Source organism: Plecotus auritus, assembly GCF_963455305.1.
Source record: "Plecotus auritus genome assembly, chromosome: 4".
Taxonomy (NCBI): domain Eukaryota; kingdom Metazoa; phylum Chordata; class Mammalia; order Chiroptera; family Vespertilionidae; genus Plecotus; species Plecotus auritus.
Window position 1 is genome coordinate 184,729,534 of NC_137775.1, and position 26,288 is coordinate 184,755,821.

Consider the following 26,288-nt stretch of genomic DNA (forward strand, 5'->3'; position numbering starts at 1 on the left):
CCTGTGTGAGTGAGTGTGTGTCTGTGTGCATGTGGAGTATGTGTGCATGCATGTGCAGGTGAGCAGGTGGAAGGCAGAGAAGACCTCAGAGACCCCTGCTAGGAGCTGCCTACTTCCCAGAAGCGCTGGCCTCCAGAGGGTCTGAGACGCCGCAATCAGCGCTAGCTTCCCACCAGCCCTTCCCTGCCCATGAAATTCGCTCAGGGGTTAGGGGCTGCCCCAGAAAGGCAAATGCGCATCCTTAATCTAGCTGGGGAAAATCCAAAAACATCTTTCCGATCTCCTTACTGAGAGCACCATCTGCGGCTCTGGGACACTGACCCTCCCCCACACCAGCCTTTTCCCAGAAGAGCTGTGCCCCAGGAGCTGTCACCCGCAGTGACAGCAGAGGCCGCTGAACCAGGGCGGCTGACGTCAGCTGGCCACGCCGAGAAGAGATTAACGAGTTCATGGGTCGCAAAGCCACTCAGAGGAAAGACACCAAGATAAACTGCCCGGATTTGTCTCTGTGCCAGAGCTGCCCGCCCACACCTTCCCTCTCCTCCCGAGAGGGCAGACACGGGCAGGAGGTGAGCTCGGGCCTGGGGGATGCACAGACCTCAGTGTGAAGGTAGCCGGACCCCCTCGAATTTCTCAAACTTCAGTGTGTATCAGTCTACCCAGAGAGTATGGTAACACTCGGACGCCCGGCCTGACTCACCGAGGCGGGTGTGGGCCTGAGACCTGGTGTTTTGCCCAGCTTGCAGGGTAGGCCAAGGCCGTCAGCCTGCGGGCTCTTTCTGAGCAGCCCTGGGCTACCTCTTGCCCTCGGCGACCTCTGCACAGTCACCTGCCTTCCCTGGGCTCCAGTGTCCGCATCTTCTGAACGAGCGTGAGACACCTGTCTCCTAGGGCCGCCAGGGGCGTGCGTGAGAGGACCTGTGTTTCCATGACTGGCACAGAGGAGGCATCTGCTCACTGAATCCAGTTTTGCATCCAGAGAGCCAGGAGCCCCAACACAAGGAGAATCCTGGGCCCTGAAGCCCAAATCTCAGAGAATTCTGTGGGAGCGCCACACACTCACTCACACACACACACACACACACACACACACCCCTTCATTTACTAAAACATGATCAGATCTCTGGGTTCCCTGAGGTTTACTCGCTCCTGAGAAGAAAGAAAGAGAAAGCAGCGACAGGGGACTGCCCCGCTGGCCTCGGGCCTCGCTCTCACTCAGTCGTGAAACTTTCGTTCGATGGAGGCCCCGCTCGTGCCAGACGCTGGGGACTGAGCTGAACAGGCCCCCGCTGCTGCCCCCGAGAAAATCATGGAGCCAGACACAGCGAAGGACTCACATGTGTGACTAATATGAAATGCCGCCCAGCCAGCAAGGCTCAGTGGTTGAGCGTCGACTGATGAACCAGGAGGTCACGGTTCTATTCCCAGTCAGGGCACGTGCCCGGGGTGTGTGGCTCGATCCCCAATGTGGGGTGTGCAAGAGGCAGCCCATCCATGATTCTCCCGCATCATTGATGTCTCTCTCTCTCTCTCTCCCTTCCTCTCTGAAATCAATAAAAATGTAATTTAAAAAGACCTTTATTTAATTTAAAAAAAAAAAAAAAGGAAACATGAAATGCTATGGAAACCGAAGAGGAAAGGAAGCCACGACGTTGAAAGCCTCGCGGAGGCTGCGCATTTGCAACACCCTGAAGGGCACGAGGAGGGGCAGGGACTCCCCAGCGGAAACAAGAGCTCGGAGGCAGGACGCGGCAGGACGCGGCAGGACCACAGATGGCAGGACACAGCAGGACCACAGATGGCAGGACGCGGCTTGCACTGTCGCGCGTGTGCGCGTGGACGGGAGAGGCAGAGGCTAGCTCAGCGCCGTGGAGGGCCTGGCGGGCTGGACAGACACCCCTCGCGAGGGCAGTGGGCACACACTGGGCACTGAAGCAGAGGAGTGACCGTCACTCTGTGCCCTGGACAGAGCCCAGGGGCCGCTGTGGAGGTGGACGGAGGACACGATTGGGAGGGAAGCCGTTCAGGAGGCAGAAGGCGGTGACCGTGTGACCGAGAGTGACTGCCTAGGGACGGGGATGAGGGAAGGAAATCAAAGGACGAGACCTGCCCAAGCTCGTCTCAAATCTGTGTCCCCACTTTGCACGCGGCGAGATTCCCGCGAGGATTAACCCCCGGAGACCCGAGCACCTGAACTCAGAGACCAGCTCTCCGAGGGGCGTCTGTCTCGTGGCCAAGGCGGTGGCACGGGCGGCCTCACGCCCCCTTCCAGCCTCCAGCTCGGGCAGCTGGGTAATGGCCAAGGAGCCAGACCGGGCCCCAAAGGGACAGGACAGCGTCTCCGGATTCGGATTTGGGCTCAGCCTCCCCTCGGGTGGGGGCCTTGGGCAAGTTCCCGAGCCCCTGGGAACCTGAGAGTCCCGGTCAATGCCGTGGGCATGATGAAAGCCACTTCCAGGGATTAAATCACGTCCCAGCATGAGGTCCGGCGCACGGGAGGCGGCCCAGGCGGCGAGCTGACACGGAGCCTGGGCTGCAGCTGGTGCTCAGACCGGCCCTCGTCTGCTAACCTGCCTCTTCCAAACTCACCGCTCCGCCTTCCGTGTGCTGCCTGCTCACCCCCGAGAGCTGGGCGCGGCGCGGGGCATGGCCTGGGGGCGGCAGGGGTGCAGAGGGGCCAGGGCCAGGGAGCGCCCCCTGCGGATTCTCGTTAACAAGCTGTGCGCGCCCAGCACACCCTGTGCCAGCGGAGGGCATTCAGGAGTCGGGGGCTCCTGAGGAATCGTCATGTAAAACATCACAATAACAACCCGGCTGGCGAGAGGAAAAAACAGCCCGGCCAGTGACAGAGAAAGAGCAGCCAGCCAGCGACCTAAGTACCTCGATTTAGGGCCTGGCTCACTCCTGGGAGCTCCAGGAAAGCCAGGGAGCAGGCAGCCAACTTCCTGAAGCGCTATTTTGGACAAGCCCGCGGCCTTCTGTGATTTGTCACGCAAGCCAAAGGACATCTTTCCTAGGCCCTCAAGGAACCCCTAAAGCTCAGCGCCTTCCACAGGCCGCTCTGGCTGCCACGGGCCATCTACTCCCAGGTCAGTTCCCCTCTCGGAGCCTCAGTCTTCCCATCTGTGAATTGGAGACAATAGGATCTGCCTCTTGGGAACTAGGATGATTAAACAAAGGAACGTCTGCGGTGTGCCCTGCCCCGGGAGTGGGAGGGGGGGGACCAGGGGGCGCAGGTGATCCCCCGCCGGCCCTTCTCACTCCACGGTCCGACCTCAGTAGCTCTGCACGGGTATGCAGCCAGCAAAGGCTTGGCAACTAGAAAGCCTTTTACAGCCTTTCGTATGGTGTGTTTCCCAGCTCCCCAGGCCCAGAGAGGCTGCCGGTATGTTCTCCTCCCGAAGAGAAGGTTTGATAAACTGCTCTTCCATATTCTGCTCGGAGAGGAGGGGAGGCCAGGGCTGGTGGGGGGCCACCCCCGAGACCCCAGTCAGGCTTTCCCTCTCCTGCCTCCTCTCTCCCTTATCCTCTCCAGCCATCAGCACGGCATTAAATTCTACCCTTGCGCCAGCACAGGTGGGCACAGCATTAAATTCTACCCCTGCGCCAGCACAGGTGGGCACGGCTGAACAGGCGCCCCGAAGGCTCGGGACACAGGTGCGCAGGGCCCGGGAGACGCCTGCTCTCACCGGGACCCCGCCTCGGACCCAGCTCACGACTGGAGAGGGTTTGGGCTCCGCCGCTCAGCAGCTGGAGACCTCCGGCGGTTCCCAGCCTGTGTGTGTCCTCGGCGGGATGTGACACATTGCTGAGGCTGACATCTGGATCTTATTTAAGCTGCACAGCTTTCTCACTGCACTGGGCGGAAATTCTGACAAGCAAACCAAAGGGAGACCCGAAGCACTGCTCTGGAGGGCAGGCTTCTTCCTCCGGGGAAAGTCCTAGGGCAAACGGCACCGTGTCCCCCCTGCTATCGCCGGGGGGCGGACCCGAGCCATCTAGAGCAGCGGTCGCCAACCGAGGGTCCACTCCCAACAGGAGCCACCTGTCGGCGCCCGCTTATTCCGCAGGCTCGCTTCTCAACAATCCCGTTCCCCCCTCCGTCGGTGTCACTGGACACAACGCAACCCCACATCCTGTCTCTCTCTCGCCCGGCCGTGGACGGCGCCCAGAAATCCTGTCCCACCTAAACGAAGATGCCACCAGACCCTGAGCACTGGACGTCCCCAGGCCCACGAGAGCTGCTGTGCGGATCCTCCTGTCTCGGGCTCACTGATGAGGGTGGTTAGGACTTTGGCTTCCAGCCTGACCCAAAGCAGAAAGTCCCTAAAAATCAGAGTCAAGGTCGGGCTGGGAGGCAATGAAGGGAAGCGCAGTGACTGAACGTGGTCCAACCAACGTAAAGAACAAGCCCGTCAGCGGTGGAGGGGTCGGGAACCCTCATTAGCTGTGTGGCCTTGGAAACGTTAGGCAACCGCTCTGAGCCTCAGTTTTCCCATTTGCAAAATGGGAGTGTGTCAAGGTCTCTACGTTTCGAGGCGGCCCGGGTCTTAGGGGAGGATGCGCGTGTAAAACATGTGGCACGGAGGAGGTCCCACTGAAACATGAGTCACTTTTTCCCTCAGATTTCACCCACGCCAATTCCTGGTTTCCCCGAGCAGGGCGGTCAGTCCGCGGAGGGCAGCCCCCTGTGGGCTCTCGCTACGCAAAGATCGCATCTGCCTCAACCCCCGGGGACTGCGAGAAGCCAGGAAGTTCCCATCCCGCTCCGTGAGTTCCCTGTTGGCCTCAGAAGCCAAGAATCAAGTCAACTTTGACTTTGACTTTGAACCTGCCCGTAAGTGCCTGTTAATGTGAGGCTCAGCAATGGAAATCAGAAAGGCTAGAAGGACATCTGGTGGGTGTAAGTCATTCACTATTTTGAAATCACTTATTCCCTGGGCATAAATATCATAAATATCATAAAGTTCAATATCATTACTTCATTTTTCTTTTTAACATGTCACTGTTTTTAAAGTATTGCCCTTAATTTAAAAAACAAAAACAAAAAACTGATGGATTAAAATGATCCTGAGTGTCCCGAAATAGTTAAGGGTGAATTTCCCAAGAACAGGGATAACCGAAATACAGTTATCACCTTCAGACATTTACACTGACAGTACTTCTGTGGCCCCCGATGTCTCCTAGGGATTAGGTTGAGATTCGTATTCTCAGCCAGAACATTGCACAGACGACGTTTCCTTCTCAGGGTCTCACGCATGGAGCCACACAACGTCCACCTGTCCTTCCGAAGTTGTCTTATCTTGATTGCCTGATCAAAGGTGATGTCAGATTTTTCCTCGCTATCCCTGCTGTTTTCTTTCCTCCCTTTCAAGATGCTTAGGACCATGCAAATATCCTGCTGTTGATCAAAATCCCACCATCCCCTAGGTCAGCGGTCGCCAACCTTTCGGACCTCACGGACCACCAGTGGGAGACGGCTGCCCTAGGTTGAGTATCCACTGATCCTTTCCTGATCCCACCTTTGCTATGATGTTTGCAAAACAATGATTGCAAATGCTCCCCTGGGTCACTAGGGTACCTCTACACTCCAAACAATCGAGAACCACTAGATAGAGAACCCCTAAAATGCGGGCAGGGGCTAACGATTGAATGGGTAAACTACACAGGTCATTAAAGGTAGTATTTGTGTTTATCAAAGAAGGGACTGTCACTAAACCCAACATTTATCAAGCACCTACTGCATTCAAGCCCTTTCTATACTTCAGCTCAGTGACCCTTCCGGGCCCCCCCTAGGAGGTAGGTACTTATTCTTTCACAGGTTAACACGCTGAGCTCAGCGGGATTGGCTAACAGGCCCGGAGTCAACCAGCCACCAAGTGGTTGCCCTGAGACTTGAACATAGGTCCACTGCCTCGAAAGCCCATGCCTTTTACACTCCACTACTCCCAACGCTAGTTTCTGATCCCCTGCAAAACGGATCTAAGCTGTTCGGTCTCTCGTCACACTGTGCCCACCGGCGGGGAGGCCTCAGGCAGGGACAGCCACGCCACCCAGGTTGGGTGCAGCCCATATGCAATGGCTGAGAAAGGCCCAGTCATTATGCCAATGGATCCACCGATTCAGTGCCCACACTGACCCTGTCTCTCTCTATCTGTCCTAAAGTTAATGCCCCAGAGTGTTCAATGCCCCAGAGTGTTCCACGCCCCACATTCCCTGGAACTCTCACAGGACTAGAAAACAACCAGCCACAGAGCCCTCACCGAAGCTCTGCCTGGAAGCCTTCCTCTGTTCTCCCCGTCCCTTTTCCAGCAGGCTTCCCCAAAATGCCCAAACAGATGCTTTTCTGTTCCTCCAGGTTCACACTACAATGTCCCCTATTGTTCTTTAATCCAAATTACGTTTCCCTCTGGAATCTGGGATGGCTGTGCCAAGAAGCAAGGGCGATAGTACGGTTTTTGACACAACGCAACTCCTTCAGGTATATAACAGGAACGAATGGTGCCCATCTGAAATGACCATGTTAGGTCAGTGATGGCCACGGTGATGACAGTGAGAAGAGGACATCCTGGAAAACTCGAGGGTGACGTTTGAATTTTGCCTTCAAAGGCCAGCACAACTGATGGGGGCAGGGGTTGCAGTGATACTGTATCTACAGTCAGCATGAAGCCCATTGATTCATTAACAAGACTAACTGTGCCCTGGCCAGTGTTTCTCAGTGTCTAGAGTCCAGGCGTCCTCAAACTACGGCCCGCGGGCCACATGCAGCCCACCGAGGACATTTATCCGGCCCGCCGGGTGCCGCTGCCTGTCCTGCTTAGCAGCCGACTCGTCCCGGGCCCGCAGTACGCATAGGAATTTGTTCATAGTTTTTTTTTTAAACTATAGTCCGGCCCTCCAACGGTCTGAGGGACAGTGAACTGGCCCCCTGTTTAAAAAGTTTGAGGACCCCTGGCTAGACTCTAGAGCAGGGGTGGGCAAACTTTTTGACTCGAGGGCCACAATGGGTTCTTAAACTGGACCGGAGGGCCGGAACAAAAGCATGGATGGAGTGTTTGTGTGAACTAATATAAATTCAAAGTAAAGGAGCGGAGGGGAGAGCAAGAGAACCCTCCGCTCTTTCGGCTCCGCGGGCCGGATAGAACAGCCGAACGGGCCGGATCGGGCCCATGGGCCATAGTTTGCCCACGGCTGCTCTAGAGCATCAGCCCACACACCGAAGGTTAAGGGCATGTACCTGGGTTGCAAGTTCGTTCCCGACCCCCTGTCACGCAGCCAATGTGTCTCTTGTCTCTTTCTCTATCTCTCTATCTATCTATCTACCTCTCACCTCTTCCCTCCCTTTCACTCTCTCTAAAAATCAATGGAAAAAAATATCCTCAGGTGAGGATTAACAAAAAATATAATAATAATAATTGTGGGGGCAGCCTCATTCAGAGAAATCAGATCTCACAACACTGATTCCTGGCTGGGCTCCTGAGGAGGAGAATGTGCTTAGATGTCAGCTCATGCTGCTGCCTCACTTCTAGAGATCTCAGCGCTGGCGTGGGCACTGCTCTCGTTCTAGAAGAGGGGACAGGACGGAGGGCTGTGCAGAAAGGAACACACCCCAGAGGGCCGCAGAAGGCTGAAAGTACAGCTGCTGCTGAAGAGGGCGGAGAAGAGAAGGACACTCAGAAACATCTAGAACAATGTCTCAAACATTTTTAGCAGTAAACCTCTTACTCAAATGGAATTTTGCACAGAACCCCAATATGGATATAATGATATTTAGTTATCATAATTTTATTTAAAAGTGAAAACTTTTATATTTATTATAAAGTGAGTCAATGAGATCAATCACATGCTGTTTCGTTAGACGTAAAAACTTCAAATTGGGGGTTGAGGATGACTGTTGTGCATTATATCAGCTTCGGCCCCCAATGTATTTCTCTGTTGGGTATTAGTTACACAGCATCGAGTAAAATTCTTTTTTAATGATTTATTTGTAAGGTTGATTATTATTTTTTAATATATTTTTATTGATTTCAGAGAGGAAGAAAGAGGGAGAGAGAGCTAGAAACATCAATGATGATAGAGAATCATTGATTGGCTGCCTCCTGCACGCCCCACACTGGGGATCAAGCCCACAACCTGGGTATGCGCCCTGACCAGGTTTTGAACCATTACTTCCTGGTTTATAGGTCGATGCTCAACCACTGAGCCGTGCCAGCTGGGCTCCAGTAAAATTCTGACTGGTACTTATAAGCAGGGGCCATCTGGGGTGAACTTTGCTGCTCACCCTGCGATCTCAGGATACTTTTCCAATGCAGTAAACTGAAATATCAAAGAAGCTGTATTCCAAGTTCCACTAGAAAAATAGCTAATCTTGCAACATAAATTAACATGTTTACAATTGCTGATGTGTTCAAGAAATGGATATATTTTATAAAATAAGCGAACACATATAATAGGAGGGTTTTTGTGGGTTTTTTTTAGTTAAAAGCAATGGATCAAAAGCTGTGGTACACATACACAGTGGGGTACCACTCAGCTGTAAGAAAGAATGAAATCTTACCATTGGTGGCAGCATGGAGAGGTCTAGAGGGTATTATGCTGAGTGAAATAAGTCAAGCAGAGGAAGACAAACACCATATGATTTCACTTATGTGAAATTAAAGGACAGAATAAACAAACAAAACAGAAATAGACTCAAAGATATAGAGAACTGACGGTAGCCAGAGGGGAGAGGGCCTGGATAAAAATGGTGAAGGGATTAAGAAGTACAAATTGGCCTGGCCAGGGTGGCTCAGTGGTTGAGCATTAACCCAGGAACCAAGAGGTCTCTGCTTCGATTTCCAGTCAGGGCACATGCTCAGGTTGTAGGCTCGATCCCCGTAGGTGGCGGGCAGGAGGTGGCCGATCAATGATGTTCCTCTCTTACCAATGTTTCTATATCTCTATCCATCTCTCTTACCCTCTCTCTAAAAATCAATAAAAAACATGTTCTTTTGCCGAAGCCGGTTTGGCTCAGTGGATAGAGCGTCAGCCTGCGGACTGAAGGGTCCCAGGTTCGATTCCGGTCAGGGCACGTACCTTGGTTGCGGGCACATCCCCAGTGGGGGGTGTGCAGGAGGCAGCTGATTGATGTTTCTCTCTCATCGATGTTTCTAACTCTCTATCCCTCTCCCTTCCTCTCTGTAAAAAATCAATAAAATATATTAAAAAAAAAAACATGTTCTTTTAAAAAAAAAGAAGACAAAGTGGAAGTTACAGAATAGTCACAGGGATGTGAAGCACAGCAGAGGGAATATAGCCAATAAAACTGTAATAACTGTACGGCGCCAGGCGGGTGCCTGAACTGTCAGGGCGAACACTATAAAAGAGATGACTGCCTAATTGCTATGCTGTACGCCTGAAACGAAAACAAAATAATAATGAATGTAAACTGTAACTGAAAAATAAAAAATGTTTAAAGGGGGCACCTCTCCGACACCTTTACATTTCAGACAGTTGATATATAAAGATATGTCAGCAATAAATTTGGACTTCAGTAATTTTAAAAAGTTAAAAATATATTTTACAACAGACATTTGAATCAAACATTGGTCCAGTTCCTAACGCACCACTACTGGGCCCTCGGATTCCCCCTTGTTAGGTAGGGGAACAGAACAATAATACAATAATGGCCCCATATTTGAAAGAATAATAATGACTGCGCCTGTGTTAAAACTCAAGCAGAAAAACATAGATATCCAAATGTCAATAGTGGTTCTCATGTTGATATTACAAGAAGGATTTTGCGTTCTCTTTTCCAATCTTCACTATATAAATTTTTCCACCATCAACGTGGACAACTTGCATAGTAATTGTTAAAATAACAACGATCGCGGTAATATCACACTGACAATTGTTCAGCTTCTTCTCCTTTCAAAAGCACTGAGGAGCTCGTTATTCTCCTTCCATGAAAGTACCACGACGCCCGACGCCCATTAATGGAAAAAGACGTGGCTTGCCTTCCCCTGAGGGACACTTCGGGGGGGGATGATTACAGCTGCCATGACAACAAGGGGAGGATGTGATGTCACATAATGAGCCAGTGGCTGCAATGTTCCCATCCCAACACGGAGCTCGAGCCGCCAGCTGGAAACCCAGCCGAGGCCTCATTAAGGGCATCTGCTCGGTAATTACTACAAGTTTCCCCTCGTCATGCATCCAACTCTGAAAACAGCCCGACCCATTCACAGCACCCCCCCCCCACTTGTGTAGAGCTCAGACTGACAGCCCCCAGGGACCTGGGTCAGCGTGGAGATGCACCTCCATCAACAGCGACCGGGAGGGAAGAAGCACCGAGGACTCACTGTCCCAGACAAGCCCCTGCGTATCGCCAAGGGATCTGCTATTGCATCTCCAGGACGTTTCAATGTTGTCATTTCCATTAGAGAAAACCCCACACACCGCTACCCCATGGAGAAGGACAGCAAAGCACAGCGACTGCACAGCCAGCCGGGGGACCGATGCAATGTTAGATGCGTGAGAAGTTCTCCAACAACGAACGTGAAATCCCAAGACGCTGTTGGCACAGAGCTCTGCACAGAGCAGGCAAGCTGCTCTATGGAAGGAGCCAGCCGGACCCGGCCTCCTGGCCCAGCCCTACTGCTCCGTCCCCTGAGCTGCAGGTTCCTCGCCTATAAACTGAGAATAATGATGAGTGGAAAGGGTTGTTGAACATTAAGTATGAAGCTCTGGTACTCAAACACTAAAGTTCGTTCCCCTAACAAGTGTCCACAGGAAACTGGATGGGTAGCTCAGTGACTAACTGGTCCCTCCTCAGGTCCCTACAGGACCAGCGCAAAGCTGCCTCTGTCTCCCGCCACTCCTCCTGCCAACCACAGCAAGGGCAGGTTCTGGTGTTCTCACACATGCTGTTTTCTCTGCCTAGAATGTTCCCGAAATCTCTCCCCTGCCCATCCCATCCTCAGCCTCATCCAGTTCCTGCTCCCCAAACAAAGCCACACACCGGAGTTACTTAGAGGACTTCCTAAAACCGCACCTATCAGGGCCCCATCCCGTAACGACAGAATCGAAGCGTGCGGCTCAGAAATCCTGCCGAAGCCCCCCATTGGGTTCTTACGCAGCCAGCCCTGCCCTGGAAGTGCCTGAAAACCACTGACCTGGCTAATGCTTTAGACCTCGGCTGAAGGACTCTCATACGTGGCTGGTGGGGCTGCACAGGGGTGCAGCCACTTTGGAAAACAGCTTGGCAAGTCCTTAAAAGTTAAACACGAACTCCCCATACAACCCGGAGTTTCCCTCCTGGGAATCTACCCAAGAGAATGAAAACATATGTGCACGCAAACACGTGTAGCCAAAACATGGAAACACCCTGTCCACCAAGTGGTGAGTGGACAAGCAAATGCATATATCAATAGAATGGACGCTACTGGGAATAACACAGGAGGTGGCTATACATGGTGATAACACAGCCCTGAAAACTTACTCAACACCGTGGACTGGACTTTTAAACGGGGTGACTGTTCTGGTGTATCAATTACACCTCAATGAAACTGGGTGAAGCGATGGGAGGAGGAGGGGAGGAGGAGAGAGGAGGAAAGGTTGAGTCCATGCCTCCGTTGACCGCTGCAATCGGCGAACCTCTCTGCCCTGGGTCACCCTCATCCTTTAGGAACCCTTCCAGCACGGGCCCAGGGGTGTTATTTTTTAACATCAGTCTCCCATGAGCCCGCCAACTTTTCAAGAATGAGAAAATGGCCTAATGTCTCCGCAGATTTGCAGGGCAGCCCAAGGGCACCTAGCGAACGTCTGGAAGAGAAGGATGAGGGACGAGTGACCGATGGGGCTTTCAGCTGAAATAAACTATAAGAAACATCTGGTCCTGAGAGCTTCCTCTCCAGTTGCCTCCTTTACACAAGGTCATGAGCCCTGTCACTGGGATGCTAAGCGGAGACGCTGGCCGACCCACAAGTGCGTTGAGTTCTTTCCGGAGGCACGTCCCGGGTGTTAAGCGCCCTTCCCTGACATCCCCATGCAGAGTCAGGCTCACACATACCATTTTAATTTCTGAAGAGCGAGGGGGAGTGGCGGGTGGGGGGAGGGAGAGAGAAAGTGTAGGTCGGGATGGAGGTGGAAGTTTGTATATAAAATGTGTGTGTGTGTGTGACTGGTAAGACAGCACTCCACAAACAGGCCATGCTGTGAAATGCTCAGGTAAGTCTCCCCTGGCTTGTGCTGGGAGAGAGAGAGAGAGAGAGAGAGAGAGAGAGAGAGAGAGAGAGAGAGAGAGAGAGAGAAGAAAGAGAAATGAGAAGTTTTAAATGCCCATACATACAATTAAGTTTCCCCTCCCCATCCCATTTAAAGATCAAACTGCAGTCGACTATTATGTAAACCTAGGATGAAGAAAATATGGAAAGAGTCACCTAAATAGTAACTGAGGTCATTCATCTCTGAAAAATGAGGTTCCCTTTCCCGAGTCCCTAACATGAGCTGCATCATTTCACAGGTGAATGAAGTGAATAACCCTCTCTTCATTTTCTTAACAAAACGCAGCAAGTAGGAAAATGTGGAGCCCCCAGCCCCGCGGGCCACCTGCCTCTGACAGTGTGAACGGCCGTCTGGTTTACTCCGAGAAGAGAGTGGACTCGGGAGGACCGGGAGGCCCAGGCGCCATGCAGGAGCGCTGTGCACACCGGAGGAGCTGGCGATCGCACAAGGGCAGACCGAGTCCCCACAATGGAACCACGGTGTGCTCTTGGGAACACGAATCTGATGGCGTCTCTTCTGCTTAAAACCGTTAGCTGCCCTCCACCACGCTTGAGAAAAAGACCAAAACCCTGCAGCTGGCCTCCCCTTCACCTCTCCAGCCTCCTCTCGATCCATATTCCTCCTCTGTCCGCCCTCCAGCCCCAAAACCCTGCAGCTGGCCTCCCCTTCACCTCTCCAGCCTCTTCTCCATCCATATTCCTCCTCTGTCCGCCCTCCAGCCCCAAAACCCTGCAGCTGGCCTCCCCTTCACCTCTCCAGCCTCTTCTCCATCCATATTCCTCCTCTGTCCACCCTCCAGCCCCAAAACCCTGCAGCTGGCCTCCCCTTCACCTCTCCAGCCTCTTCTCCATCCATATTCCTCCTCTGTCCACCCTCCAGCCCCAAAACCCTGCAGCTGGCCTCCCCTTCACCTCTCCAGCCTCTTCTCCGTCCATATTCCTCCTCTATCTGCCCTCCAGCCCCAAAACCCTGCAGCTGGCCTCCCCTTCACCTCTCCAGCCTCCTCTCCATCCATATTCCTCCTCTATCCACCCTCCAGCCCCAAAACCCTGCAGCTGGCCTCCCCTTCACCTCTCCAGCCTCTTCTCCATCCATATTCCTCCTCTGTCCGCCCTCCAGCCCCAAAACCCTGCAGCTGGCCTCCCCTTCACCTCTCCAGCCTCTTCTCCATCCATATTCCTCCTCTATCCGCCCTCCAGCCCCAAAACCCTGCAGCTGGCCTCCCCTTCACCTCTCCAGCCTCTTCTCCATCCATATTCCTCCTCTGTCCACCCTCCAGGCCCAAAACCCTGCAGCTGGCCTCCCCTTCACCTCTCCAACCTCTTCTCCATCCATATTCCTCCTCTATCCGCCCTTTGCACAGGCTGCCCGCTCCACCCGGATTCTCCCTTATCCCCTTCATCAGGGAAGCCCCACCCCCATAGGCTGGGTTCCATCCCACTACCGGGAACCACACAGCACCCTGACCCTCCGGCAGAGGACGCAGCACTGGTGTCTACGGGCTCTGCTGGGCTGGTCAGTTTCACTCACACTGCAGCCCTAGGGCCTCACACCCTAGCTCTCGTTGGGCGGGCACTCCACAAAGAAAGCCTAAGCGACTGACTGCAGTCATAGGCAAGCAGGGACACTACCAGGGGTGGGCAAACTTTTTGACTCGAGGGCCACAATGGGTTCTTAAACTGGACTGGAGGGCCGGAACAAAAGCATGGATGGAGTGTTTGTGTGAACTAATATAAATTCAAAGTAAAGGAGCGGAGGGGAGAGCAAGAGAACCGGATAGAACAGCCAGATCCGGCCCGTGGGCCGTAGTTTGCCCACGGCTGGCCTAGACAGACACACAGACTGGATCATGCCGGGCCCGTGAGCCCTGTCTGGGAATGTAGGTCTGGCCCTGCCCGTGGGGGGAAGATACTGTGTGGTTTTAAACTGGAAGGCAGCAAGGTCAGTTGTGGGGTCCAAAAGAACATTCTAGCTGCCGTGGGGGAGAGGAGTTCGGAGGGGAGGCAAGACCACTGGGAAATATTGCGATGGCTCAGGGAGGGAGGAGGAAGGTCTGAACTGAGGCGCACGAGACGGAGGGGAAAGTCTGAACAGGAAGGGTTTGGAGAAGAAAATCTAGAGCCCTCGATGACAGATGTGACGAGGTGGGGGTGGGCACACAGGAAAGAATCTAGATCAGCCGTGGGCAAACTACGGCCCGCGGGCCGGATCCGGCTGTTCTATCCGGTTCTCTTGCTCTCCCCTCCGCTCCTTTACTTTGAATTTATATTAGTTCACACAAACACTCCATCCATGCTTTTGTTCCGGCCCTCCGGTCCAGTTTAAGAACCCACTGTGGCCCTCGAATCAAAAAGTTTGCCCACCCCTGATGGTTCCCAGACTCAGGGTGCAGGAGCCTGAGCCTCCTGAAATGGAGAAACTGGGCATGGATCATGGCTCTGAAACCAGTCACTGGCCTCCTGAGGCCTCAGTTTCTGGGCCTGTGAAATGGAGCTCATGGTCTCTGGCAGGGGTATTGGCAGAATCGAATGCATTGATATTAGCGCCGGTGCTTCACAACCAGTAAAGCCTTATCATTTCCACCATCAGCGTCGGGAGCAGCCTGCATAAGGCTGTGTGATGAAAGCAGCCTCCTTGAGACAGTTGCTAAGACCAGACTTACACTCTTACCTAAATTCTGCCTCGGTTCAGCTTTGCCCTGTCTTAAACAGCGTGCCTCGTGACGAGAAAGAAGAAAACGCGTCTCCTTAGAGAGCGGGCCTCCCCAGCCCGGCAGAGGGGTGGGATCTGCTTCTGCTCAGAGTCCTGCAGGGCCCCCTTTAAGATGCTGGATTCCCCTGCAGCACTCACCGACCGGACAAAATTAGAAATCTAATGTAACTTCCAACTGCTAAAGAGCAATGAGTCACTAGACCCAGTGACCTCTTCTTGGAAATTGTGAACAGATGACTTTAAAATAAAAATCCGCCCGGCCTGTGCGGCTCAGTGGTTGAGCATCAATCTATGAAACAGGAGGTCACCGTTCAATTCCCAGTCAAGGCACATGCCCAAGTTGTGGGTTCAATCCCCACAGGGGGCTTGCAAGAGGCAGCCGACCAAAGATTCGCTCTCATTGTTGATGTTTCTACCTCTCCCTCCCTCTCCTTTCCTCTCTGAAATCAATAAAAAATATATTTTTTTAAAAAAATCAATAAAATAAAAATCCACCCACTTTCCCACTCGCTGCCTAAATCCTATTGTGTTAAACGGGGCTCCCTGTGCAATGCCAGCTTCCTCCGGGGCCTCTCCGAGGGAGAGAGCTTCCGAGGGCTGCAGGCTGTCCCTACTCCGTGACTCCAGGGCAAACCTCTAAGGCAGGCGAAACACCTTTAGGATTGGCAGGGAGGAAGGAAAGGAATGAAGGGAAGGGAGAGGGATTAAGATTTATGAGCACATGGGATGGTCTCAACACTGGCCCAGCACTTAACATGTGTCATGTCGCACACAGGCGTTATTATTCCTACTTTACAAGACTCAGAAAGAAGATTCAGGAAGGTCAAGAGAGTAGTTCGATGCCTCATGAACGGTGAGCATCAGAGCTCAGCAGCTCACTGACTAGGCTTCCCACCACACGCACTACCATCATTCTTTGAGATGATCTCCAACAGTCAACCTGCCTGGGGAGCTCTAGCCAGGCTGCTCAGTGGATAGAGCGCCAGCCTGCAGACTGAGGGTCCCCGGTTTGATACTGGTCAAGGGCACGTACCTCGGTTGCAGGCTCGATTGTGTGGGAGGCAACCAATGGATGTGTCCCTTTCACATCAATGTTCCTCTCTCTCTGTCTCTCCGCCTCCCTTCCACTAGCTCTAAAAATCAATGGAAAAAATATCCTCGGGTGAGGATTAACAAACAAACAAAATATATGTCTGGTGAGTAAAATATACAGTTTGGCAGGTCCAACAGAGCATCCCCCAATGAAAAATAAATTAAATTAAAGGGGAAAAGAGACGTGCACGGGACCTGAACTCCATCGGCCCCCTCACTTGTGAGAGCTTTCTGGTAGAATTAGACCATCTATCCAAAAGGCCAACCCAATCCTAGTGGTTATTCGTGATCAAGTCCAAGATAACTGACCCTCCTCTTACTTCCCTTCCCAAGCCCATGGGATCCCCCCTGAGCTGATCGATGCTGCCCCCGAGAAGAGAGGGAACCCAGCTGTCTGCACCGAAGCCAGAAAAGCAGGAGTGGTCGAATCAGTCCGTGTGACTTCCTCGCAGAGGAACAGCCCTCGGCGGCGGCATGTGTGGGCCAGCGCACACGGGCATAGTCTCTGGTGGTCTAAGCTCCACTCAGCAGATACTGCCCAACAAATAAAACCACCTACCGAGCGCCCCCAAGGTTTCATGGGAAGGCCACGGCCAAGCTCCCGCCACCCTCCGGCGCCTGCCTGCCAACCAGCACAGGAAGTGCCAACCAGCTCTGCCCAGAGCAGCTGACGGTGTTACCCAGACCCAGCTGGCAGCCCTGGCGGCTGAGGCAGGAGCTCCAGACGCAGCCTGGTGGGAAATCCTACATGAAAACAAAGACAGCCCGCAGCCCAGCCAGCACTTGACCTAAGTGGCTGGTGGGGGCTGTGGGAGGGAGCGGGGCCCAGGCTGTGAGCGCCATCCAGGGAAGCCGCTCTGGGTCTGGGAGCCTTGCCCGCTCCCTTGGTTCCAGAGCTTCCCCAGCATCACTACCAGCCGCTACCAGTGGACGGGCGCCCAGGGTGGGCCAGGTCCCTACATCCTCCTCCCCCTGGTCTCCCCAACAGCACAGCCACGAAGGAAGCAAGCGGTGTCCGCTGCCACATGAGGGAGGAGCCTCAGGAGAGGGGTGGGCTTTCCAGCAGCATGGGGACAGAAGCCGTGGGGACTGGGTCTCTAGTCCCCGGGACTGGGTCTGGAGCCGCCGGGACTAGGTCTAGAGCCCCCGGGACTGGGTCTGGAGCCGCCGGGACTGGGTCTGGAGCCGCCGGGACTGGGTCTGGAGCCGCCGGGACTGGGTCTGGAGCCGCCGGGACTGGGTCTGGAGCCCCCGGGACTGGGTCTGGAGCCCCCGGGACTGGGTCTGGAGCCCCCAGGACTGGGTCTGGAGCCCCCGGGACTGGGTCTGGAGCCCCCGGGACTGGGTCTGGAGCCGCCGGGACTGGGTCTGGAGCCCCCGGGACTGGGTCTGGAGCCCCCGGGACTGGGTCTGGAGCCCCCGGGACTGGGTCTGGAGCCCAGGTCTCCTGCACCACCTTCCTTCCCACCTAGCACCTGGCAAAGGAGAACTGAGCGTCTACAGAGGGACTCGCTTCACAAAGCCCTCGCACTGAATCCTGAAAGATGATCAACTGCTAGGGAGACGGGAACATTTGGAGGTCCACCAGGGATTCATCAAGAATAACTGTATCCTGGCTGGCGTGGCTCAGTGGTTGAGCATCGACCTAGGAACCAAGGGGTCACTGGTTCCATTCCTAGTCAGGGCACACGCCCGGGTTTTGACTCGATCCCCAGTGCAGGGCATGCAGGAGGCAACTGAGCGATGATGTTTCTCTCTCATCAGTGTTTCTGTCTCTATCACTCTCCCTTCCTCTCTAAAAATCAATAAAAATATTCTTTTAATTACACAGCATTGGACACCGATGCCCAACAACATGTAAGTAAATACCTTTTGGCAGGAAAGGCAAATCTTGAACAATGAAAGTAGGTCAAGGTCATCCTTACAGCTTTTCAAGAACAGTACGTATGGTGTTTGATCCAGCAAGACTCAGAGTTGGTTATTATTATTTTCATGTTAATAATATTATAAAAATGTATTATTATGGGTATATATTATGAATATGTAATAATATTATTATGACGGAAATAATATAATAACAAACATTTATCTAAAACTACATGCCAGCTACTAATCCAAGTGGCTGAGGTACATTAACTCATTTCATCCTCCAAAACCATAGGAGTCAGGTGATACAATCATCTTCTCTTAACAGAGGAACACATTGAGATACAGAGAGGCTAAGTCACTTGGCCAAGACCACCCGCACATAAACTGTGAGGCCAAAATTCAAACCAAGGCAACCAAGCTCCAGATCCATACTCTTCGCCTCCACACATCCAGCCTCCCAACCCCGGCAGGACCCGTGCCAGGTGCTCCGTACTGCTGTCTGTGCTCACCGTCACTGTTCATGACAAACAGCTCGAGTAACGTGAATTCAAGTCATAAGGCTTCACATCCCCTCCGAAGGGAATAGACCAGCCCTTCAGGCAAGCAGAGACACCGGGAAATGCCCACCATCTCCCCCTGGAATGTCATGTTGGAAAGGCAGGTGGCCGGGAGGCCCCGGCACACGCTGGCATGTGGTTCCTTCCTTGAGTCTCGTCCAGTGGTTACCTATATTAGGAAAAACTCCCGTCTTCCCTCCTTTGTTCCCCACACAGACACTTCACTTCTTTTTTTTTTAATCTTCACCTGAGGATATTTTTCCCATTGCTTTTTAGAGAGAGTAGAAGGGGAGAGGGAGGAAGGAGGAGGCGGGGGGAGAGAGAGAGAGAGAAACATCAACATGAGAGAGACACATCGACTGGTTGACACATCGAACACACCCCAACTGAGGGTGGGGAGCAAACCTGCGACCCGGGTACGTGCCCTTGACCAGAGAATCGAACCCACGACCTTTTGGTGCATGGGCAACTCTCTAACCACTTAGCCACACCAGCCAGGCCCAGAACACTTCACTTCTGACCCTTCAGGTCACCCAATCTGTGGGGTTTTCTCCTCACCAAGAAATTCTGTGACACCAGCTGGGCACCCTACAATTTCACTCACTTCTGACACCATCTACCTGGAGCCACGTCTGATCCACAGGTAAAGGGCTCAGTCCCATGGGAGACTGCCCCCACTTCAGATGCCAATCGCAAGGGGAAGGTCCCCAGGTTCCCACAACTTCTGACTTGGCTACAAATCGGAGGTTCCCATGACCTCCTCCCCCTTGGGTTTGATATTTCCTAGAAGAGCTCACAGAACTCAGGGGAGCGCTCACATTTACCGGTTTATTAAAGGACTTGATGAAGGCTACAGATGAGCAGTCAATGGACACAGGCGAGATCTGGGGGGCAGAGGGGGCTCAGAGCACAGGAGCTTCTGTCCTGGGGAGTTGGGGTGTGTCACTCTCATATGTGGATGCGTCCATCGACCTGGAAGCTCCCCAAACCCCACCCTTTGGGGGTTTTATGGAGACTCCATTTCCAGCCCTTCTCCCCTCTCTGGAGAAGGTGGGGGCGGGGGACTGACTGGCTGAAAATGTCAGGATTCTAATTCGGGCTCAGCCTGTCGGGCGAGCAGCGCTCTTCTGTCCAGGAGCCGCCCAGAGCCCCTCCTCCGGGCCCTGCCCGTGACTCGGCCCAGGTCGTGGAGGCTGGGTGGACACGCGGGCACACTGTGTGGCCAGAGAGGCATATGAGCCCATGGAGAGCAGCAGGATGCCCGGGCACACTTTGCTCTTGCTCCCAGCAGGCGTCAGGGGCCAGCACGGATGTACAGGGTGGCAGGCCACCTGTTAACCTGCCCCAGAGTGACCCACAAACCCCCAGGGTCACACCACGACCCTCGCCCACTCCCACCAGAGCCAGCTCTGTCACAGTGTGACTTCAGGTCACGGGAGCAGACACTGGACAAACATCCACAAGGTAACAGCCAGGCACTGTGCGTGGCACCTGCTCCCCTGGCCGTGGTCCACCCACAAGGAAGGGCTCACCAGCCCCGGTGACTCGGAGAAGGAAGCTGAGGCTCAGAGGAGCTAAATGCCTTTCCAGCCAGCACAACGGGTCTTGGTGGGGCTCCAAAGCCCAGAGTCCCCCCCACAAATGCGAGCTCCCAGCTGGCACGCGCCCTGCAGCTGTGCACTCCCATCGCTGGCTGACCCTCACGGCCTCACTCCTCAAGCTGAAGCCTCGTTTAACAAGCATTAAGTGTCCTAATAACAAAAGGCTTTTTAAAGGCATTTCAGAGTTAGCCAAGCAGACTTCCCTGCGCTGCACTGGACCCTCCCCACAGCTCTGAAACTGAGGGTCATGCTCCCCGCTTCACATATAGGGAAACTGAGGCTCAGAGAGGGGAAGTGACCAAGAGGCAGGATGGGGCCTAGAAGGCGGAGGTGAATGTCGGAGCAAGGACCGTGCCATCTGACGGCCCCTCGTGCCACACTCTGCTCCAGGCCTCGGAGAGATGTGAGGAGAGCGGGGAGGCCGGGCCACTGGTACTGCAGGTGGCTGCAGGATATTTCACTAAGGTCCTTATTCGGCTCTGTGTGCCCCAACATCACCCCCAATCAGGTGTACGATGCCCAGAGGTCTCGCCTCCACCCACACAGACAAGGCACTTGGCCGAGAGCACTGAGCCCAGCCGGGGCTGAGAAAGTCCTCAGCCAGGGCCAGCCACCGTGCCTGGGCTGCAGAGGAGGCCACACCCCCAAGTGCCCGCAGCCAAGTCCCCCTGGCCTGGGCCACCCGCAGCCCTGTCTGCCCCGAACCCCTCAGGGAGGAGTAGCCACCAGCAGACCTTCCCCCTCAGCGTGGGTTCCCAGCTCCCCAGAGTCCAAGGGCGGGCAGAGAGTCCTCACTCCAGCCCCTGGGGTCTCTGATCTCCATCTCAGGGGCCCTCTTTTTCCTCCTCTGGGACAAGCCCACAGGGAGGATCACGGCGGCCGCGGAGCCAGGGGCCGTTGCTACAGGAAACGCATCCCTCTGTTAGCAACAGCACCTCTTCGGTACGGGCCCAGAATTTTCCACAACATCCTGGGCCAGGTTCGTTCTTGAAGGATGCAGCTCTTTGCTCTGAGTCTACGCCACCAGCTTCACATCCTCCTGACAAAGGAGGCCCACTCAGGTGGTAATCCACACGTGAAACCTCTGTGTTCATGGTGACCAGTGTCACCCCAATCAACTGAAGACATAAAATTAAAGAGGAAAAAGAAGTGCTTTGTGTTTGGTATTTCGGGCCGCCTCCTGGAGAAAGTAAGAATCTACGGACCGACTTAATCCAAACCCAAACAGGGTCCCCAAGCCCAGGGACAGGGACGCCCCGGGAACAATGGCGCACAGCTCCCGCCCCCACCGGCCTCTCGCTTTGCTAAGCGTTACAACCAGTTTCCTTCGATGGTTTCCTGGAAAGGCTCCCTGCCAGCACTTTCTGGCTCTGGCACACGCACAACCTCACAGTCGTGTTTCTAAGATCTCTGCACCGCACGCCTGACCTCGGGACCCGAGGAAATGATATAAAGAGGCCGCAAGGCCATGGGCCCTGGGACAGAGGGGGGCCCAGGACTGAGCAGGCAGCCCCGTGGAGGCAGATTAACAAACCCTGATCCTGCCGGCAGCACCGGCCCCACCGGTGGCAATGGCCCAGCCGGCGCTGGCTTAGCAGAAATCCCCCATCTCTCTCCATGGAGCTGAGGGACAGTCAGAGGCTCAGACAGAAATAAAGTCCACTATGGGGGGCAGCACGGCCTGGGGCAAACCCTGGGCTGGGAGTCAGGGCAGCCAGGCTCGAACCCCACGCTGCTTGTGACTTTCAGCAAATGACTTCCTGTCCGGGGCTTAGGAGTTTCTTCTCCTACACTGGGGTCATTTCGGCTCCTTTCAGATTTGTGGTGAAAGGCGACCCAATGAGCTGAGTAAAGCACCCAGCTCAGCGCCTGGTCCACACCCCAAGCTACCTTGACCTTGACCTTCAGTGTCCCAGAGTCCCTGCAGCCAGGGCCCCTAGGCCGTTCAGGAGCCAGTTCAGGCTTGCCTGTCAGAGGGACCCCACAGTGTTTCTCTTTGGGGGTGTGGGGGTGCTCTTGGTGTTTAGGGTAATTCCTCACTGTGGGGGGCCATACCCTCCTCCCCCTGCCCCTGCAAAGCATTTAATTCCTCTGATCTCTGCGCACTGTAGAGCCTGTCCCAGCGCCCCAGCCTGGTGACCACCAAAGTGCCCAGTACGATGCACCCCGGGGAACATCACCCCGCTGAGAGCCACAGCTGAAGGCTCTCCCTGCCCCAGAAGTGGATGCGTCCTCTTAGCCCAGACATGTCCACTCTCAGAGAGAAGTTCCTCCTTGACCTTGCCACAGGGCTGGACACTCCCCTCCTGCAGGCCCCCATCGCCCTCACAGGCCTCCCCTGGTCCCACTCTGAAGTTGCCAGAACCATCATGTGAATTCCTTCAGCGACGTGCCTGACTGGGACTTTGCATAACTCACAGCCTAGACGGGGAAGTGATTCCTGATGACAAGTGTCAGACGCCTGAGAAAAGGGGAGCTCGGAGGACCCCCGGGGTCTCCTCAGGCTTCTCTCACGTTGCAGGAGGGGGGCTGTCCACTGACCCCCCCCCCCCCCCCCCGCTGCAGAAGCCGTGCAGCCAGCTGGGGCCACAGGTGTGCGCGGTAAGACACCTGTACGATCTCCGAGCAAGTCCTGGCCGCCAGGGCCCCGCACTGATGATGCGGGAATATGAGTCCTCGACCCTGGGAGAAATATTCGTAAAACACCTGACCGACAGCACTGGGAAGGTACAGACCCACAGCACACAGACATTGGTACCTGTGTGTCTATATGCACATATTAATATACATTGGTCACATAATTATTCTGTGATTAACAACAGATTAACATGCTCTCTATTAACATCTAGTCATTATAATTATGTAATGAATATATTGATTACGTGTGTCATTAATATCTAGCATATCCATTAAGAGTACTTGCAAATTAATAAATGATAAACTTCCCCAGAGGAAAAACAGGCCAGGAGCATAAAAACCGCAGTTTTACAACAGACGTGAAGGACCTGTGGCAGAAGATACGACCTTGCACCTCGCGACCCAGCAGCTGTTTTTAAATTACAGTGTCCAGTCCTCGTTCGAGCATGTGAGGGACCTGATGGCTTGCCGGTGAGAGTGTGAGCGGGTATTTCCAGAGGGCAATTATGCAATGTTTTAAAATCCCTAAAACTATACATACCCTGGGACCACACCATTGCACTTCCAGAAATCCCCCAGAGTCGGCCTGTTCCTGCTCCTTCTGATGGCCACGATGCCACCCTGGCCCCTCTGGTGCCCTCCTGGTGACGGCTTTGGGGGGTAGGGAGAAACCAGAGCCACTGCGGGCCCGGAGGACAGGAGACAGCTTTCCCCCAATATTCCACTAACAGGTACATCCCTCCCTGTCTTCATTCTCTCTCTCTCTCTCTCTCTCTCTCTCTCTCTCTCTCTCTCTCTCTCTCTCTCTCTCTAACTTCTGCAGAAACTCTCATCCAGACTCTCTGTCTGGGTCTATTTCCATGTGCCTGTCTCTCCCACCCTGTGCATCTCTAGCTCCATCACTGTCCCCCATCTGTCATTCCTCTACAGGCGTCTGCCTTGGCATCTGCTGGCCTCTGTATTTCTGACCTGGTGTCTCCATGTTTCCATTAATGTCTCTGTGTCCAGGTGCCTGTCGTTCTGTCTCTCTGGGTGTCCCTCTGTGTGTCTCTGTCCTAGCGTCTGTCGTGTGTGTCCACGTCTTTCTGTCGCTGAGCTCCCTCTCGCTATTTCTACCTCCATCTCTCTGCCTCCAACCCGGTCTCTATCCCCTCCCCGAGCTGAGTTCCTAAAACCACAGCAAGGAAACCAGGCCCTTAGAAAGGTGTGCTTCCGACACAGCTTTTGAGGGACTCCGAGTCCGAAGGGGGAGGGGCGCCGCGGGGACAACCCCACGCGCGACGCGGCCACACGCGCGCTACTCCCCGGCCCTGTCGCCGCTCCCCGGGCTCCCGCCTGTCGGGCGCCTCGCAGCCCGGCCTGGCTCCCCCTCCCTCACTTAGACAGCACCTCGCCCCCACCCGAAAGGGTCCTGGCCCAAGCCAAGCCAATGGGGGCGGGGGGGTTCTCACCGATGGTGAAGCTGTAGCCATCGATGCTGAAAGTGGCGCTCCGGCACTTTTTGAAGCCCTCCTTCTTGCTGCTGGCGTCCGTCATGGCTCGGCCGGCCGTTGGCGTGGCGGGTCCCCCAGCGGCGGTGCACGCAGCCCCGCGCCCACTGCCCGCGCTCAGCCCGGTCCCCGCAGGTCCGGCGCCTCTGGCTGCTGCGAGGAGCGAGTGCCAAGTCAGCTAATGCACTAGGCGCACGGCGGAGCCAGCCAGCACGGCAAGCGCCCCATCTCCACCGCCAACTTCCAGGTGCGCGGTGGGGTGCGGAGACAGGGAGGCGCGCACGGTGCGGGTGTGCCGGGGCCGGGGCGTGGGAGCCGAAATCCCCGTGTTTTCCGCCCGCGTCGCGGAGACTCGCTGCACCCGCGCGCTGCAGGCGCGGCTGCTTTCTCTCTGGGCTTCGCCTGCCCCTCTCGGGAGGCTGGTGGGGTTTGGGGACCCAAGGGAACGGCTCGGATTTGGCGTCGTGCTTCTAGATGTTTTCTCTGGCAGGCAGGAGCGCTCCCAAAAAGCACATCACCAGATGGAAAAGCAAACCTCGGGAGCCGGGCAGATGCTGCCAAAGTTTACTCCAAACAAGGAAGTCGGGAACGTCGCCACGCCCACTTCCTCCCAGCGCCTGTCCCCTGAACTAGCTGAGCCCCATTGCTTCCCCACGGCCCCTGCCCGCAGATCATTATCAAAGGAACCCACAGCCGGCCGCCCTCACACAGAGCCTCTGCCCCGTGCAGTTTACAGCCAAGCTCAGCTCATTCCAGACGGCTCTTCCCGGCTCTTTGCCACTGGGTTTAGCCAGATAGGAGACTCCAGGTATCTGTGGAGGGGGAGAGATTTTTCCAATCCCACAGCGGACCCTGTTGTTACAAAAGGGGAAACAGGCCGGGAGAGGCTGGACTCAGGTCCCACAGCTAGGAAGCGGCCGCGTGGGCACAGGTGTTTCACTGTAGGACACCCATCACTGGTCCGCCCCGCACCTGGAATGACTGGCGCAGGCAAGGTGTGCACGGGGGCAATCCTCCCCTCCGACCCGCAGGCGCTTACACTGCATTGCTCTGGGTCCCAGGCTGAAACCGGAGCCCAACCAGTCCCTTGGTCACGTGTGGAATGGCAGTGCCATCTGTGCTCAGGTGACTGTGGGACTACGATCAATTTAACCTCCTTTGTTGTGATGGAATTTGACACGATTAACAAACGTTTGTCATTATCAAGAGAGTCAATTGGGTATATTCCTAACTGGCTCCAATTGAGTTTAGGGAGCAGTGGGTCCAGAATCCCACTAAAATTAGAAACCCTCTCCCAAGAAAGGCACATGTACATACATGTGTATACATGTACTGTGTTCTACATAAAATATCAGGGGACCCATAAAACCCTCAAGTCCGCTGGAACCCAGGTGAATGAATGTCTCAGGACTTGAATCTTCTTCAATTGACCATATGTCTTTAGAGAAATAAGTATTTTTTAATGCAGATATACTTGGAACTTTAGTTATGAATTCTCTTAAGGAAGTCCTGGAGCCACCCTCACATGGATAGTGTGCTTAGGGTGCTGGCGAGATTAAGCGATCCCGAGGGGATGGGTGTCACCGGCTCAGACCCCGAGGTGAGACTGGAAAAGGCTACAACGTGGGAGGGTGCAGAGGGCTCCGTGGACAGACAGACAGACCTGAAACCTGGCTCCACCGCTTGTCAGCTATGTGACCTTGAGCACAGACATCCCTGAGTCTTGCTTGCAATGCGGCTGGAGAGGAAACGGGTGCAGCCGAGGCCCGCACTGGGCATCCGGTTACTGCGATCATCGGGTGACTCCCAATTCTGTAAAGTAGACACTGTGGGAAGTTGTTCTCCATGACAATAATCTATTCGAGTGATTGTTTTTACCGCTAATTTTATAAGAAAATCTTATATATATTGCATACCATACTATGTATTTTTAATATAGTCACCACCAAGAGTTTCTCCTGGTTCTCACTTCCCTCTGGTCCTCCCACTTCCCCAAACCTTTAGCAGAAGCGCTTGCTTCTGTGCAGCGAGGAGCCTGAGCGCTGAGCTACAGCCTCCTATCGTAA

At 54.4% G+C, this 26,288-nt stretch overlaps 1 protein-coding gene across 3 annotated transcripts in view; it reads right to left on the minus strand.

The window, feature by feature from the left end:
* PDE1C (phosphodiesterase 1C) overlaps positions 1-24,635 on the minus strand; it is a gene marked incomplete at both ends in the record, with an annotated part of 303,115 nt that extends 278,480 nt beyond the window's left edge. The window contains one exon of one of the 3 annotated variants that reach the window (XM_080664043.1): positions 24,184-24,268. In XM_080664043.1, coding sequence (XP_080520169.1) covers positions 24,184-24,268 — 85 coding nt within the window. Of the gene's footprint in view, positions 1-24,183 lie in introns of all 3 variants that reach the window. The other 2 variants (XM_080664044.1, XM_080664047.1) reach the window with 2 other exon arrangements.
* Between the last annotated feature and the right edge of the window lie 1,653 nt (positions 24,636-26,288).